This window comes from Epinephelus moara, chromosome 12 (genome assembly GCF_006386435.1).
Source record: "Epinephelus moara isolate mb chromosome 12, YSFRI_EMoa_1.0, whole genome shotgun sequence".
Classification (NCBI taxonomy): domain Eukaryota; kingdom Metazoa; phylum Chordata; class Actinopteri; order Perciformes; family Serranidae; genus Epinephelus; species Epinephelus moara.
In genome coordinates, this window is record NC_065517.1 from 33,171,778 (window position 1) to 33,189,323 (window position 17,546).

General features: G+C 41.2%; 1 protein-coding gene across 3 annotated transcripts in view; it reads right to left on the reverse strand.

Moving 5' to 3' along the window:
• Positions 1-10,913: 10,913 nt before the first annotated feature.
• The window catches only part of LOC126398537 (triadin-like), a 30,838-nt gene continuing 24,205 nt past the window's right edge, over positions 10,914-17,546 (reverse strand). For 2 of the 3 annotated variants that reach the window (XM_050057967.1, XM_050057965.1), the window contains 3 exons: positions 14,362-14,409; positions 13,143-13,295; positions 10,914-11,127 (listed from right to left, as the gene is read on the reverse strand). In XM_050057967.1, coding sequence (XP_049913924.1) covers positions 11,105-11,127; positions 13,143-13,295; positions 14,362-14,409 — 224 coding nt within the window. In that variant the 3' untranslated portion in view covers positions 10,914-11,104. The remainder of the gene's footprint in view (positions 11,128-13,142; positions 13,296-14,361; positions 14,410-17,546) is intronic. The other variant, XM_050057966.1, reaches the window with a different exon arrangement.

A 17,546-nucleotide genomic window follows, 5' to 3' on the forward strand; every position in this document is an offset into this window, starting at 1 on the left:
TGTGTTTTTACCAGTGTAAATCACAAGGTACTGCGGACAATTCAGCTCATGGTAAAAACCTACTGGATCAGAAAAAGGTGAGCACACATGCAGCAGGTGCTGCAGCATTGGGCCGAATAGTATAGGAGAAACACTGATTAATAATGTAAAACTGTTTTTTAATCACCTGGGGTCTCATTTATAAAACAATGCATAGGATCCATACTAAAATTGTACGTATGATCTAAAGTCAAAATTGGTGTGTGCCGAATAATATCAAACCATTTCTACTATCAGGCTTCCACCTCACCATCTGCATCGCCAATTTCCTGTCTCCAGAATGTTCGTAAGCAGAGACCCCATGTCTGTTTATTTTGGAGAGGAAGATAATTCAGCTCCTGGTAAAAACCTCCTGAACTAGCAACACTGAAGGAATTCTAATCCTGAAAAGTTTCAGCTGGTTGCAATCTGCATCCTCACCGCTAGACACCACTAAATCGCCCTAACGCTGGGTTCACATTGGAAGCACCACGAAGTGCACCTATTTTCCTTGGTGCGCTGACCACTTGCTTTCGGCATCCATGTTAACTCATGGGGCTGTTCACACTGGGCGCGGTGTAGCGCTGAGCTACAAGCCGTAAATTAATCTGTCAGGAAAACACTGAAAATGTTAAGTAAACGATCTGACTGTAATGAATGACAGAATATGCATCATTTATCGTGGGCAGCTGTGGCTCAGGAGGTCGAACAGGTTGTCCACTGATTGGAAGATCTGCAGTTTGATCCTGGGCTTTACCCTGGGTTAGATAATGAACCCCAAATTGCTCCTGTGATGTGTGAGTGCATATGAATGGTTACTGAGTAGCAGGCGGCACCTTGTGTGGTAGCCTTGGCCACCAGTGTGTGAATGTGTGATTGTTACTTGAGGTGTAAAAAGCACTTTGAGTGGTTATAAGACTGGAAAAGCGCTTTACAAGTACAGTCCATTTACCATGCTTTCACATATTTGTCAGTTGTGTCTAAACAGAGAGCGAGAGAGATGATTTCACACACACACTCACAGACTACCACGCACACATGTATAGACAACAGACAGAGACAGAGCTCTACATGTGGTCTGAACAGAGCAGCGAGCAGAGAAATGCGCTTCTGGTGTGAACTGCCAAGCGACTGCTGACAATTAACAAATTGGGCCGCCTCTGCGTCCAGTGTGAACCCGGCACAAATCTTACACACTGTTCCTTTAATGTGTTATGTGTCCATACATGTTAGGTGATTCATTGTTCTTCAGACAGGCTGGTTGTGTAAGTAAACAGCAATTTTAGCCTGTATAGAGCCAGAATATTTTCACATGTAACTGAATGAATTAAAGGTTTATTTCAACCAAAGCAGAGCTGATGATCGTTGGAACACTCACTCAATGCTGGACCAATCTCTAAATTGTTGTTTACCATTAGACACATAAACATGGGAAAATAGGGTCCAGGTTGAAGTTATCCTTTAATATTAAAATTGAATCCTGGAGTTCAAGAATTATATTTAAGGGTTTTATATGTTTGTGCAATATCCCACTCCCATATCAAGTGAGAAGCTCCCAAATTCCCGCTGGGACAGTAATAACAGTAGCAGCAGTGTGCTGCTGTAACGCCGGCCACCGTGTCGGCTGCTGCGAACTCATAATCTAGTCGAATGTTGGCTTTTGTGCTTAGCGTTTGATTTCTGTCTAATATTGCGGTTTCAAGAATTAATGGTGGGGATCTGAAGATGCATGAACAGTAAACAGCTTATTGTGGCTGTGATTACTCAGCGGGATCATGGGCGACACGGGCGAGTGCTGTAAACACCGTCTGTAAACACACTCTGGACTTCTGGCAACATGAAACTCATCATGGGGTGAGTGTAATCAAAGGTTGGTGGCACTGCTGATCCTGAAATCTGTTGTGGATTTATATGACGCCGGGGTAGAAGATATGAGATGTAAAAAAAGAAGAAAAAAAGCTGCTATCTAAAATCACACACATAAACCAGCACCTTTTGTTATACATTAAACTGAGTGTGAACCCCTGACACATGTTTCGCTCCTATAATGACAGTTTGGACCTGGCATCCGAACCAGCCCTCAACAGCTGCTGATGTCTGATCTTGTCAGCACGGGGGAGGGCTAAGAACTAAATCTGGCAACCCAGAACAGGAACAGGAGGAACTGTGCTGCTCGCTTTTGGATCATTAGTGCAGCTTCCATCAGAGTTTTGTACTTGCTCTGTCTTCACCTGCCAAGTACAATCCTGTCAGACACATTATTCTCTATCTGTGCTCCGTGGCAGCTTTTAACATGTTATCCATTTTTGTACAGTTATTATAAAACACTGAACATTTTACATATTGTCAGACTTCATTAAATTAAAGTTGTATTCTGACACTTCAAGTAAAGAAAAAAAAAACAAAACACGAGCAGCAGCTGCTGTTCCAGATACGATGTTCTGCTCACTGACAGACACTGACAGTGTTTAAGTGACAGCTTGCAAACTGCATTTTGCCAGTATGCCCTGCGTGTTACATACACAGCTAAAAGCAGTGTTTAAGCAGCGTCTCATCAGCTTATGTGATCTTGTAACCAGAATTTTGCCAATTTTAATTCTCAGATGTCGTAGATCAACTTATGCTGTCCTTTAGTATGACGAGCATGTGTGATTCAGAGCTGGGTCCAGGTCATTTTTTTGTCACAAGTCACAAGCAGGGGCGTTGTAGCTGGGGGAAACGTGGTGCTTGTTACCCAGGCTCCAGTGGGAGGAGGGCCCTTTAAAAGCCTGGAATGAAAAGTTTGTCTGAGGATAATTCCACCTTGTGGCTCCTTAGCTAGTTGGTTAGCGCGGCCATGCTAACATCGCTAGTGGCTGTATCTTCCTTAACTCTTGCTCTGCTTTGCAAATTTAGATGCAACACATTCTCACTTTGACCTCGTCACATGTCCACGTTTGGTCATGGACTTTCCACGTCCACATACGACGTGCAAGGTACCCTGGGTGTGTTGGTTGTTGATGTTCTGGGACACGGTGTCAAGTTCTGCCTGTTACATGCATTGTCTTCCTTCAAAATAAACTTCTGTTTTCACAGGAAATTTACTGTTAACATACAGTCTCTTTCAAAATAAATGCATTATGTCAGTACAGCACCGCAAACTGAGTTACTTTTTTCCTTCAACAACTAAAACACGTGGTTAGGTTTAGGAAAAAAGAACAGGGTTTGGCTTTAGAATCTTACGGGATGGGAACACTGCTCTCTCGGGTGAAAGTTGGTGTTTGTTGGACCCATCCACCACCCCTCCCGCCCGCCACACTCGGACTTTTGCCGCCTTAACTTTTGTCCTTGTCCTGCCATTTTACCCTTTGATGTTGCCGGACACGTATCATGCCAATGTTAAAGGACACCTTTTTTCATTGGGGTGGCAGTAGCTCAGTCCATAGGGACTTGGGTTGGGAAACGGAGGGTCGCCTGTTCGAGTCCTCGTCCGGACCAAAATATGGAGCGTGGACTGGTGGCTGCAGAGGTGGCAGTTCACCTCCTGGGCACTGCCGAGGTGCCCTTGAGCAAGGCACCGAACCCCCCAACCGCTCGGGGCGCCTGACCAAAGGGCACTTTGTGCATGTATAGGTCCTGTTTGTGCATGTGTGTGTCTTTCGGACCTGTGTGTAATTGACAAGCAAGAGTGAAAACATTGAATTTCCCCTCAGGGGGATTAATAAAGTAAATAAACTTAAACCTTTTTTCATTGGCTTCTGACACTGCAAGTCACTGCCCAAGCGCCGGATTTCGACGACTTCAGAGTGAGATCGGGCTCTTAGATGACATGTCTTTGGAGTTTGGAGATATTAAGTTGCTTCACAATGATGTTGCTACAGGTCAGAGAGATAAATATGGACTTTGACAAAAGTGAGATTAAAGAAATGGGAATGGAGGGTAAACACTTCTATTCCTCATCTGCCATCTTGTTTCAGCCTTTAAAAAAAAAAAAAAATTCTAAGTAACAAGTGCCATAATGAAATATAGTTTGATTTAAAGACTGAACTTTGTATAAGCATATAAGCAGTGTGGGGAGGAGAGGCCAAGTTTGAATGTTGTGTTAACAAACAGTAAATTAATTCCTGCACAGTTCACCTTTACACCAACATGTTGTTTTGTGAATGTGTGAAACACACAGATTGTCTGTGAGACAGAATTTGCATTTTCTCTGAGTCATGCAAGAATACGTGTCATACATCGCGCAGACGTGCGTGTGTTGTTTTTCCATGTGTCTGTGAGAACATGTGTGCATGTGCCGTACCGTCCCGGGGTGATTCAGTTCTTTGTAATGCACCCAGCCTGAGGGCCGGGGTTGCCAGGTTGTGTAAATAAATTAAAGCAACAAATTATGTTTAAAAGCTTCTCCCTCAGGCCAGGGAAAACTAAGATCCATTATTCATGGCTTTTACTGCCGGGAATCTAAAGGCAGGTGTGTGTGTGTATGTGTGTGTGTATGTGTGTGTGTGTGTGTGTGTGTTCCAGTATTTTTTGTCAATTATTCAAAGATTAACCGCCCTCACCCCATCACATTATCTTGTTGATGAAATTGAATACCATTTACATTTTGATACCAGTAATAAAAAAACACAACAGTGGATGTTGAACCTCGTTTCTTTGTGCCGTAAATGAATTAAGAAAGATTCTTATTGCAAAAATATTTGAAAGTTGGCACAGCAGTTTTTCAATTTGCATCAGCCATCACCTTTCTGTCAACAAAGGATGACAACATGGGGAAAAAAGTAAAAATTATTTTCTAGCATAATATGTTTTTAAGCTTATTTATTATTTTTTGATTATTTTTATGGAGGTTAAATGTAATTTGAGGTGAGTAATCCTTCAGAAGAGAGCTGCAGCAGTCTTTTCCAGGTCAGCTGAGTTATAATTCTGGCAGCACGTCCTGGCCAGTACAAGAATCTCCCCCAGCATGTAGTTATCTCCAACAGGAACCTTCTCTACACATGGCCACACCATCCTGGCCTCTCTCCTCTTTACTGTGAGTCCACGGTGCTAGAGCCAATATTGAAATGGAAATATTCACATGTAATCCATGCGTAAATTTCCTGAGCTTTCACTTTAAAATAATAGTTCAATATTTTGGGAAATTCATGTATTCGAATTTTGAAGTACAAGATGAGAAGATCAATACAGCTCTCGTATTTGTCAGGTAAGTATGAAGCTAATTGCTAATTGCAAGAGGCTGGCTAGCTTAGCTTAGCACAAGGATGGGAAACAGTTAGGCATGGCTCTTTTAGCAGGTAACAAGATCTGCCCTCCAGCTCCTCTAAACGTGTAACAACACATTTATTTAATCTGAGAGACCGTGCAGTCGTCTTGCTTAGATCATCTACTGTCTGCACCAAGGGCGCAGTCTTTAGCATGATCCAGGCAGGGTTTTCTGATACAGTGTTCGTAAGTTTTCATACTCAAAATAATGCACCAAAATTCCTACACATGCTAGTCATGAGCCAGTTATTTGTGTATAACCCATGTATTTGTGAAGGCTGTGTTCAGGTGACCAATGTGCTGATGGGGGTAAAGAATGAAGAAGGACGTGGTCCTGTAAGGAGGCAGGTTGGGGAGTGAATGGTCACAAAACACAGGACTTTCCCCAGGACACGGGTGTTTGGAACTGTGTGAACTTTAACTTTACAACCCAGTCTCACTCCAAAGTCATCAAAATCTGGCATGGGGTCATTGACCCCAGGTTTCAGACACCAAGGAAATGTGGCAGGACAACAACAAGGCCAGTTTCGCCTCCCGTAAGATTGTAAAGTCAAACCCTGTTCTTTCTTCCTAAACCCAACCAAATGTATGGTTGTTTATTTTGAAAGAGACTGTATGTAAACGTTAAATTTCCTGTGAAACTGGAAGTGTATCATGAAAACAAACAGGGCATGTAACAGGCAGAGTTTGACACGGTGTCCCAGAGCATCAACCACCAACGCACCCAGGGTACCTTGCACATTGTATCTCGATGTCCATGACCAAACATTGGAATGTGACAAGGTCGGAGTGAGAATGTGTTGTATCTTAAGGTACGTCATCATCATGTTTCTTTTCCTGAACCTTACCTCCATGACTTTATGTTAAGTATGTAAGTGTCATTGTCACGTATGATGTATTGTCATTGTCAAGAAGCAGCCAAAAATGTAAGAAGAGAATAAAAAGGCCTGAACTGCATTGCAGAAGTTTGAAGGAGCTGAACGGATTATATTTCATGGGAGTTTGTTCCTTGCATGACTTCACCTGACAAATAAATAAAATGATTTATTGATTGATTGAAGTTATGAAGCTACGTTAGCTGTCTCCTGATGCCCTCAGTCTTTGTGCTAAGCTAAGCTAACTGGCTGTTAGCTGTAGACATGGGAGTGGTATCAAGTTCTCCTCATCCAACTCTGTAAAAAGCGAATTTTATCATGTCCCAAAATGATTACTATTCTAAGTGACAGAACAGTGATCATTTCAGTATAAATATGCAAGCTCATTTCCCACACGACATCCGTTTGTTTAATGTTGTTTGTATAATCAAAGCACACAGTTTAATTAAAAATAGTTCATCATTTTACCTTTAATTCAGCACTAAATCATCATCTGGATGCTTCCCAGCCCCCAAACGAACCATTACTGGAGTGAGAGCGGCGTTCATTTGCTTAAACGGTGATGAGATTGTGTAAATTGGAGAGGATGCTGTGTTTGCTTTAACAAATCAAAGACTCTTTTCAGTATCACCTCCACTGAGAAGAATATGCTTATGCAAAGTGATTATATCTTCAAATCTGAGCTGTTGTGTGCTTCTGAAGAGGTTTTTGAACCATTACACTTCACTCTTTCTGAGGTTGATCTTGATGATTTATTTCTGTTTAAATATGTTACTGAACATGGTCTGAACAGATGATAATGTTTAATGTGATTTACAGGATCAACTCCCCGTACAATCATACAGATTCTCTGCTACACTAATATGTTCACTACAATGTGGTTAAAATCCATTAGAGTTGTAATTAAGATATGATTTCATTTTAATTTAATGACAATTTCATTACGCCAGAAACACATTCCCACAATGCTGCTGATTGCGAGCCGACTCATTTTAATTGAACATGAATGCATTCTTATTTACATTTTGTGAATTACATAAATGTTTCCATTTGAGGCTGCAGACAAAGATGAAGATTATCAGAAATGAAGAGGCAGATGCAGATACAAATATCTGTTTAGCAAATGACAACAATTCACTGCTGTTACTGCCTAATCTCCTTTTATTGACAGTACATAGACGCACACTCAGTCTGTCTGCACAACACTAAAAGGCTTTAGTCTCTCTATGTGGCAAGGCAAGTTTATCTATAAAGAATATTTCAGCTACAAGGGAATTCAGCTTGTTCCACATAAAACATGAAAAGAAAATGCTAAAGAAACACTTAAAAAAGACATTTAAATACATTTCAAATCAGTCATTGAAGAGAGAACAGAAATAAATAAAAAGAAGCTGAAACAGAATAAGACAGGTATAAAATATAAGAATAAAAGTTACATTGCCGTCCATCCATCCCTTCTTCCATCCATTGTCATCCGCTTATACGGTGCCAGGTTGCGGGGGTAGCAGGCCAGATGAGACATGTAATCCCTCCAGCATGTTCTGGGTCTGCCCTGGGGCCTCCTACCAGTGGGACGTGCCCAGAACACCCCCAACGAAAGGCGCCCAAGAGGCATTCTGATCAGATGTCCGAACCACCTCAACTGACCCCTTTCAACGCAAAGGAGCAGCGGCTCTACTCCGAGCTCCTTCTGGATGTCCAAGCTCCTCACCCTATCTCTAAGGCTGAGCCCAGACACCCCATTTTTGGAAACTCATTTCCGCCACTCATATCCATGACCTCATTCTTTCGATCACTACCCAGAGCTCATGACCATAGGTGAGGAATGGGACGTAGATGGACCAGTAAATCGAAAGCTTCGCCTTCTGGCTCAGCTCCTTCTTCACCACAATGCTCCAGTGCCCGCATCACTGCAGACGCCATACCAAACTGCCGATCCAGCTCATGCTCCATTCTACCCTCACTCTTGAACAAGACCCCGAGATACTTGAACTCCCTCGCTTGAGGCAGTAACTCTCTTCCAACCTGTTACAGCGCAATGTAAGACATAATTAAAATATTTCAGTTTCGGTTCAGTTTAGATTTGAAGGAAAGTGTTGCAGCAGACCTGCAGATTTTATTGGTAGTTAGTTCCAGATGTATGATGTATCATAATATATATCTGTACTTTTACCTGAGTAAAATGTTTAATACAGGACATTTGTATGTGATACAGTACATCCCCCTGTCATTATTTAAAGTCTTCATAGTATTTCAATAGTAGTATTTTATCATCTATTTACCCTCTGGATTGCTGAAGTTATATCAGGCTACAGTGAGGTACAGTATTCATACATCTTGCTGGTGATCTGATTCTCATGCTCACAGGCCATTTTTCTGATGTTCTCACCTCCTTCATTCAGCCCCATTTTCTTTTAACTGCTGGTCACACTGTCCTCTTTATCTCAAGAAGAATTATGAATTTGCCATTCTGTGTGTTCTCTCTGTCGCCCACCATCATCTACTTCTACTGTCAGAGCTCTCTGCTGGAGTCAACCCAGTCCGATGCCGGAGGGGCCCACTGCAGGCGAGCGGATCCTTATCTCTTCCATGTCGGCTTCCCCCTGGCGTAACTGTTCATCTCTGCCCGGCAGGCTCTTGCTGTTACTGTACCTCATCACTTGGTGTCGACCTGGGTGCTTATTAGCTATTGGTCATCTCCAATTCAGACCCCCTCCTGTGATGACGGATAGAAAGACTGGAGAGGAAGGAAGAGGGGAAATGAAGGGCTGGGTGCACGATATTTCTGTTACAAGAAGGGCCCTCGTAGAAAAGCTTTCCTCAAAACAATGTGTCCAAAGATGTGTATGAGTGTGTCCTATTCAGGGACAAAAACCTGGTAACAACTGACAAGGTGAAGACTTTAGGTTATGACTAGGGTTGGAGTTTGGTTAAGGTGAAGCCCAAGTCAGACCAAAGGTTCGTGATGAGATGAAACAGTTTTAGAACGTTGCAGAGAAAAGCACATCACCTGTTTCAACAGCCAGTCAGCTTGTAGTGAAATCCACTGGTCAAGTCGAAATGACCGCAGACAGTGTGTTCGCTTGTTGCAGCAGGTGCTCTGTCCCCTCTGATCCCTCTGTTTCCATCCTCACAGTGTGCCGGTGTCAGACATCAGTTTGCTGTGGCCTACACTGTTGTGAGCATTTATACTTGTGCGGTGGTGGTACTGTGTCACTCTCCAAAACACTAGTCAGAGTTTCAAGTTTCTGTGAAGTGCTGTAAAGTTTAGTTGATTCAAAACACACATTAAACACACATTAAACATGGCTTAATAGAGACAATATCAAACACAAGTACACAAATCAGCTTCACTATAACTCGCAGCATTCACAGACAAACACTTGTCTTTATCTGGACACATTTTCCCCACAAATACAACATGCTAACGTTATTAGCACAAGCCTATGGCATTTTACATTATGTAAATTAGCCTAGTAGCGGGCGATCTTTTCCTCTTCTCATATGAAGCCAGGGACAATAGCAACATTTAACAAAGGTAACATTACAAAATTAGACTCTATTACAACTCACAAGGTTCAACGACAAAACAACTGTCTTATACTAAACATGTTTTCCAAACATGCTAACGTTATTAGGACAAGCCTATGACATTATACATTGTATAAATTAGCCTAGCAAAGAGCAGCAGTTGCAGCATGGCTACGTGCGTTAGCCTCACCCTCTGCTGTCACAGCTTAAGTTTCTTAGGTCATGTTTTTTATTTCATTCATTCATGTTGTTTCCTGTTTTACTTTGACATATCCTCTCGTTTCAGATCACTTCACTTCCTGCCCCTGTGTGTTTTCCCTCCCTTTTGATGACTTCACCTGTGTCTGACTGTCTGCCCCGCCCTGATTAGCCTCACCTGTGTCTCAATATCCTTCCCCTCACCACAGTATTTAGTGTGTGTCTTGTTTTCTCTCAGTGCCAGTTCATCTTAGCTCCTTGGTGTCTAGCATTTTGGAGTTAGCCTGTTGATTGACTCTGATTCATACCTATTGGATTTGTTTGCCTTTACTGGTCATCCTTCTGTGTACCCAACCAACCTTTTGACCAGTGAAGACTGTTGTTTTACCTGAGCTGTCTCCAGAGTCATACATTTCAGGTCCACTCTCATCTGGTTCATCAGCTGATACATCTGCACTTTCACCGGCTGGCTCTGAGGTGGATGGTGTGTCAGTCTCTTGTTAAAAAAGTTACAAAACGATCCATTGTGGCTCACAAGAATGTCGGTACACTTGGAATAATAATACAGCTAATTAGCCACTATGTAATTGTTAGCTTACCACTTCACCGTGTTGTTATGGATAAGTGCTGCACAGTGATTTAGCATTAGCTAGCACACATGACTGCACAAGGATTCATGGCTAACAGTTAGCCTATCATCAATAGAGTGCCCCAGGGATGACGCTTTTCTGTAGGCCAACACTTAGTGACCATCGCACTTGTTCCTTGTCCTTAGATTATTGCCGAAAAAAACCTCTGTGGCAAGTATTTTTGATTCTTAGACATTTTGCACAGCAAGATAATATCAAATGAACACCACTTTGATTTTCAGTTGCATAAAAAGACCTTAGAGAAACATTGTAATATGCAATTTATCAAACTGTTGATTTAAAAGATGAGTACTGTCTTTAAGAGTAAATCCAGGGTGTGCAGAATAAAGATGTGGTTAAAGACTATAATGGCGTTTGTATAACACTCAGAGAGGAAACCAAAGCCAAGGTATCGAATTGTCAGTTTTTTATTCATCAAATTCCAATTAACAATAGACAGACAGAAACATAACTGTGATAAACTGTACATCCTACATCTTTCTGTTTCCTTACATCCTCTCTTCTACTTCAGACACTCGTCTCTCTTTGCTCTCTCCTTCGTCTCTCTTGTTCTTCATACTTCTTGTCCTCTCTCCACGCTCCTCTCGTTCAGAGCTCCTCAGAGTGGAAAGCTGAAGGCCAGAGGGGAAAATGAGGTGTTCATCAGTCCAAGTTAGTTCATCAATCTCAGTTATTGCAGGTGTAAATATTAAATCCCAACCTGCAGTTTCTTGGCTGATATTACCATACCTTGTGAGCAATAAATATTTCAGTGGAAACAGACAACTTTTCACCGTGTAACATTTCCAAGTGGTGTTATGGTTGGTGCCACTGTCACAAAGACAACTGGATGCACTTGGACACTCAAGCTCCTCTTTACTGTTTGTGTCATTCTTGTTATTGCTTGTTTTGGACTCTAATTTTAAGCATACATTTTATATAGTTTGTTCAACCTAGTCTGACTCCGAAGTCATCAAATAGCAGTGCTTGGTCAGTGACTTCTGGCGACAGACACAGATGAAAAAAGGTGTCCTTTCACATCAACATTACAGATGATATTCAGGGGGAAACGTGGCAGGACTATAATACATATAATACAGCTAATATGTATTATAGTAGCACAATTATCAGGACTGAGGACAGAAATGAGCTCTACAGTGATCAAGCTGTGTGTATGAGACAGAAAGGGAGCGAAGGTGGAAGGTGGACTATTTTATGCAATGTTTCTGTAAGTTATTAATACTGTAACTTACTCAGAGTGCTACTTCACTACTTTTCGTCCCACCTGCCTGAACTGCCCCAGGGTTTTTATTTATGTTTTGTTATCTTGTGGACTTTGTTTTGGGGTTTTCTGTTTGTGTTTGTCCTTGTTTTATGTTATTAATTTGTGTTAATCTGTTTCCTGTTTTATTTTGTAGATTCTCTCCTAATGTGTCGTGTCTGGTTTTACTTCCTGTCCTGTTTTGAATGTTATGAAAAACGCCTGAAATACACACACACGCACGACCAGGACCTATACATGCATTAAATGGAGAGACGTCAGGGTGAAGTGGCTGCCTTGGACAGGCGCCCTGAGCAATTGGGGGTTCAGTGCCTTGCTTAAGGGCACCTCTGCAGTGCCCAGGAGGCAATTTTGCACCTTTCCAGCTACCAGTGCACACTCCATGCTTGGTCTGTACAGAGACTTGAATCAGTGACCCTCCAGTTTCCAAGCCAAGTCCCCATGCACTGAGCTCCTGCCGCCCCATATCAGTGTATTCATTGTATAATATCATTGTAATTTAAAATCTATAATATTATACAACTGTAGGATTGAAGAAAATGCAATGACTAACAATTCGTAGATTCAGTTTGCTACCGAAGAATAAATCCCACAAAGTCACCTTTGTGAGTGGGTTCTAAGAAGAAAATCTTCAAAGGAACAGTTGGTGAAAGAGGACCATTGTTATCTTAAATTAATATTTTCCATCAAGTTACAAGCAAAGAATCCACAGATTCATTTTACAGCAAAAGCTTGTCTATTTCCACTTTAACCTGACTGTATGAAAGGTTTTTTTCTTCTGTTTTGCTGCTCATGTCTTGGCCTTGAACCTTCTCCTCTGTAAATTAACAGCTCCTTTATGTTTATGATAACAATAACTGTGGCTAACATATCTTTCTGCTCCCCGGTCTTATTCGAGAGCATCTATTTATCAAGTGTTGTATTGTGAAAAACATAAGCCTCCAGTTCAAGTTTTCACTACAGTTAATTAGCAGTATTTTTAATGGGCCGTTGGTTCTGATAATTGAATAAAGAAGATGAGACTGGAAGTTTATTTTATGCCTAATGTATCTGTGCAATTTAGCGGGTTAAAAGGGCGTCATATTAATTATAACTGTGTTAGTCAGTGAGTGATTACGCTCTGACAGCTCCATCACTGCTATTATCTGCACAGCCAGGATTATCACGATGAGCATATAGTTTGCTTTTCAGTGCATTCTCATGCTGATTAATAATCAGTTTATATTCTGAATATCAAAACCTTTCACCCATGATTTGGTGCTTGTAAATATCATGAGTAAGACGTTAAGAATCTTATTCATGATATTAGTTATTAATCATCGTCATGGATAAATGATCAGTTAGTATGAGGTGATGTTTTCTTACATGTGAGGGTTTCAGTTAGCTGGTGAATACCTTCCTCCTCCTCATCAGGAGCTACCAAACTGGCCGCAAAAGTCCAGATCATCTCCAACCAATCGGTGCTCTCCTGAGTGGCCGGGACTCCAACAGGGCTCGATTTTACTGGGCGATAACCAGCTGCATAGAATAAAGAAATGGAACAATATAAGTAAAAGTAGGATGAAATGTTTTAAGAAGTAAAAATTCAACTTGAACAAGTAAACAGGAAGTGGACAAAATATCAGGAGCACCTACAAACAACAGTCTCAAAAAGGTAGTATGTATAAAATAGCATGTATACTGTTTGTATTAGTGCTGCCTCCTTATAGGTGACCAAATGTTAGTCGACCATAAAGGTCATTCGTCGGCAAGATTTCATTGGTCGCTTAGTCGCAGAAAAAGAAACAAAAAAAAAAACAAAGTTGAAACTCTAGTAGGAGCTGCACCTTGTCAAAATATTTCAAACCCTATATGACTGGACCATGTGGGAATTTAATTTGAAAGGACAGACACAGGAAGTGTCCACGCTCAGCAGTCAGACAGGAGTCAGGTTAATTTCCAGGGCTGGTACCTGCGGTTATTCCACAGGCTAGTTAATAACATGTCGGGCAGGAAATCCAAAGTGTGGGATCATTTTGAGAAGGTGAAGGACGAACCCAAGGTGATATGTAAACTCATCTTCATTGGTCGACTACAAACATGACGTATCATCTGAAACATGGAAGTAGCTACATGCCCATTAGCCCACAGCGTCATTAACAGGCGGCTCGCTCAGTGTGTGACGTGCACTTGTAGATAAAATATAGGCCTATATTAATGAAGGTTCATTAGTACGGTTTTGTGTTTCTCTGTAATGTAGCACAGTGTTAACAATGTTACTGATACTATTCTTTCTCACACCTTCAACTCAAACCACCAAAATATTTAATTTAATAATCAAATTGATATCATAAACATGTGGGCAACTAGTCGACTACTGGCCCTAAATGACGACTGTTGGTCGACTAGGAAAATTCATTGTCAGAGGCAGCCTTAGTATATACTCTATGAAATAGATGTGTACATGTTGGAGCTCACACACTGTGGTTTATATATGGACACTGTAAGTCTCAGCTTGGTCAAACAGGTTTACAGATTAGATATATTTAAATTTAGTACAGGTGGTGAATGTGATATGTATGATAGGTCAGGCGTCTCTGCTTGCCTCTAGCCTTCATACCCCTCTTGGCGATGGCGGGAGGAGGAGGGAGACCTGAGGAGGAGAGACACACGAACAGAACGTTAACAGAGAAAGCATGATGTGAAGAGGGACAAAGAAAAAGACACATAAAAGTAGATAAAGCCACACAGGAGAACAACAATCAGAGACCTTCATCGTGACGCATATTTTCAGTCACTCACATACAGCTTTAGATGTATTGTTTTGCAGGCAAACATGATAAAAAGACTGGCACACACTTTTCATCTTACAGAACATGTTAGGACTTACTGTATCTCTCTCTTGATGATGCGGAGGACATGCTGGATGAGAACACAGCAACAACACAGACAAGATTTCAGCAGCATTTCAACACAGTTTTATCAGCAGCTCCGACGCTGACACTGTCTGTCCCAATATAGTGTATATCTCACCACTACAGTGTCACTTGCTAACTTTTGGCTTCCACTCCAGTGGTTTAAATTACCACCTTAAACACACCTGCCAAAAAAAAAAAAATCTAACAAGGCGACCTTTGTAAAAGGTTCATAAGTTTTAACTAATGTCTATTTTAATGGTTAATAAAACAATTAGCAAAGCTTCTCAGATCAGTCAGCTATAAGACAATAATTCAAATAGAATTTAGGATGCAAGGTCTGTGTTTATCCTTCTTCAGTAGCTTTGTTTCTGTAGCTCTTTATTTAATCAGGTAGACCGCTTCAGTGAACAGTTTGAGCCCTGATCTGCTGGGAAACAGCTGCAGAGAATCTGAGGTAAAAATCCATTCATTAACCAATTATTGATATTTAAAAGTGCAGACGTAATGGATAATCATACAAATAATTTATTAATTTATCAAATGACTGATTATCTGTTGTTGGAGGCTTATTAGAAAGCGAGAACCTACAGTGTATGATGTTTACTGACAACGCACTAACATCATAAGCCACTGACAACTCTTCTCAGCACCCTTTATCACCAGACGTGGAGATTTTTAACAAGTATGTAGTATAAAGATCGAGACAGTCTACATGAGGTGGACGGGTCAAACAAAAGCAGGACTTTTAACCAGAGGACCAATGTTCGTGTCCCATATGAAACTAAAAGTTGATTTTTTTTTTAAACGATGGAACCTAGTCATTGATATGTATACCCATCAATATACTTAAAGTAACAAACGTCCCTAATTTAATTCAAACCATGATCTTTTTTCTAAATCTAACCAAGTAGCAGGGTTTTCCATATATCCCTTTATTTTATTTTTGGAGCTCTCTGTTTCTCTGGATTAGTGAACATATAAAACAATCCATTGTTTTTCCAATCTGCATTAGATAAAACCGTCTGCGTTGCCATGGAAAATGCAAGATCCGCAACCCGGTGCTGGGTCTAACCTGTGTAATGGCAGCAACAGAAAGTCTGTTGATCCAGCATACCCCTACTTCCCCATCCATTAGCTAAACATACACCAAAGCAAAGCACCAAACATAGAATCTAATTTTGTGGGAAACACTGGAAGTAGTTGTTGACATTTGTGAAATATGTGCTCTTACTTGTGTATGAGCTTTTATTTTGAAGATGATAATAAAGATTCCACTGCCCTCCTCATGGAGAGTTCCAGTCAAGCAGAACTGATGCCTCAAAGCAGAGTCCTGCACAGAGTACCTGACAGGTAAAGAAGATGTGCAGTTTGAGTGCAATATTTTGGCATCCAAATTACTCTTATCAAGCCGCAATTCCTTTTTTGAAAGTCAATGACACATGTTGAACCTCTGACCCCTTTGACCCCGACGTGGAGGAATCCAGAGATGAAACTTTGCAGCCTAAGGATGAGGTGGCAGCCTTCATCGAATTCAAGACACCCAAGGAGGATCGTTTTGAGGTTTTATGGTGGAGGAAGGAGCATGCTAAAATGTTTCCTAACCTGGCAGTGATTGCACAGAATGTTTTCGCCATTCCAGCATCAAGCACCGACAGTGAAAGAGACTTTTCCTCCGCTGAATTTGTAATTCAAGAACGGAGAACCCAGCTTAATGTAAGCGACTGTAGCCTGTGTGTGTTTAATCACAGGTGTGGGTCGGGTTGCAGGACTTTCATTAACATGCACAGGCAGATGCAGATTTGACTTAGACATAATGACAGGTAAAGCTCTGGTACTGAGCTTTACAGGTGTTGGCAGGTGCGGGTTTTCAAAGATGTACCTGTGCAGGACTCTGCCTCACAGTCTTTAATTCCGCTGTCACTAGTTTTTGGTCTAGCACCAGGCACACACGCCAGAAATGCTGCACAACTCACCTTTGCTAACAGTTTTGTTTCCTAATCTTAAAATAGTTTTGGGTGATGAAAGCTATGTGGGAACACAGAACTAAAATTTATTTTGAAAAGACACGATGCATGTAACAAGTGGAAATTGACACGTTGTCCCTAGATGTCCAAAACTCATGCTAGAGGCTTTCTAAAGCATAACTGAAGCCGAGGGCTGCTGATCTAAACAGCCTTAATAAGGGCTTTATTAGCTAGTAATAAAGCTGTTAACTACAATTTATAAATCACTTTTAAAGGATGACTTAAATGAGAGCTCTATCAAGATATTTACTGATTCATTACTGTTATTATCTGTCTTTTCTGATGACTTCCACCACAAATAATTTTGCGGACTCATTAGTGAATGTGTGTGTTAAATACACACGGCAGGAGACAGGTAACATCAGGGTTCAACGGTTAACAAAGCCGGTAACGTTTCTTGTGCTTAATGATGCAAAGGAGGCATTTTAAAGCAAAGCCAGTCAATTACACCCAAAATTATAATTATTTCAGTTTTATTTTGACACTTCTTTGCTCTTCACAACGGCTTTGTCCCAGCAGCTGCTCTCATTAATTGATCTTTTTAATATTCCCCCTCCCAGGTGGGAGAAGCTTTGTGCCTGTTTGTTGCCCAGTGTGGAGGAGGCGTATAATGGATCCTCATAAACAGCTGATTAATGCACTGACATTTCTTTGATTGGCACTCCACACAGATACACCAGGAATAGAGAGCTAGCTTCCCCCCTGCCAACTCTCTGTCGTCCCTTTACTGCCGTTACTCATTCAGTCAGTCTCTCTTTCACTTTACTTTTCCTCTATCCTTCTTTCTTTGATTCTTCTGTCTCTTTTCTTCCTCTCCACTTTCTATAAATCCATTTTCTGTCTCAGTT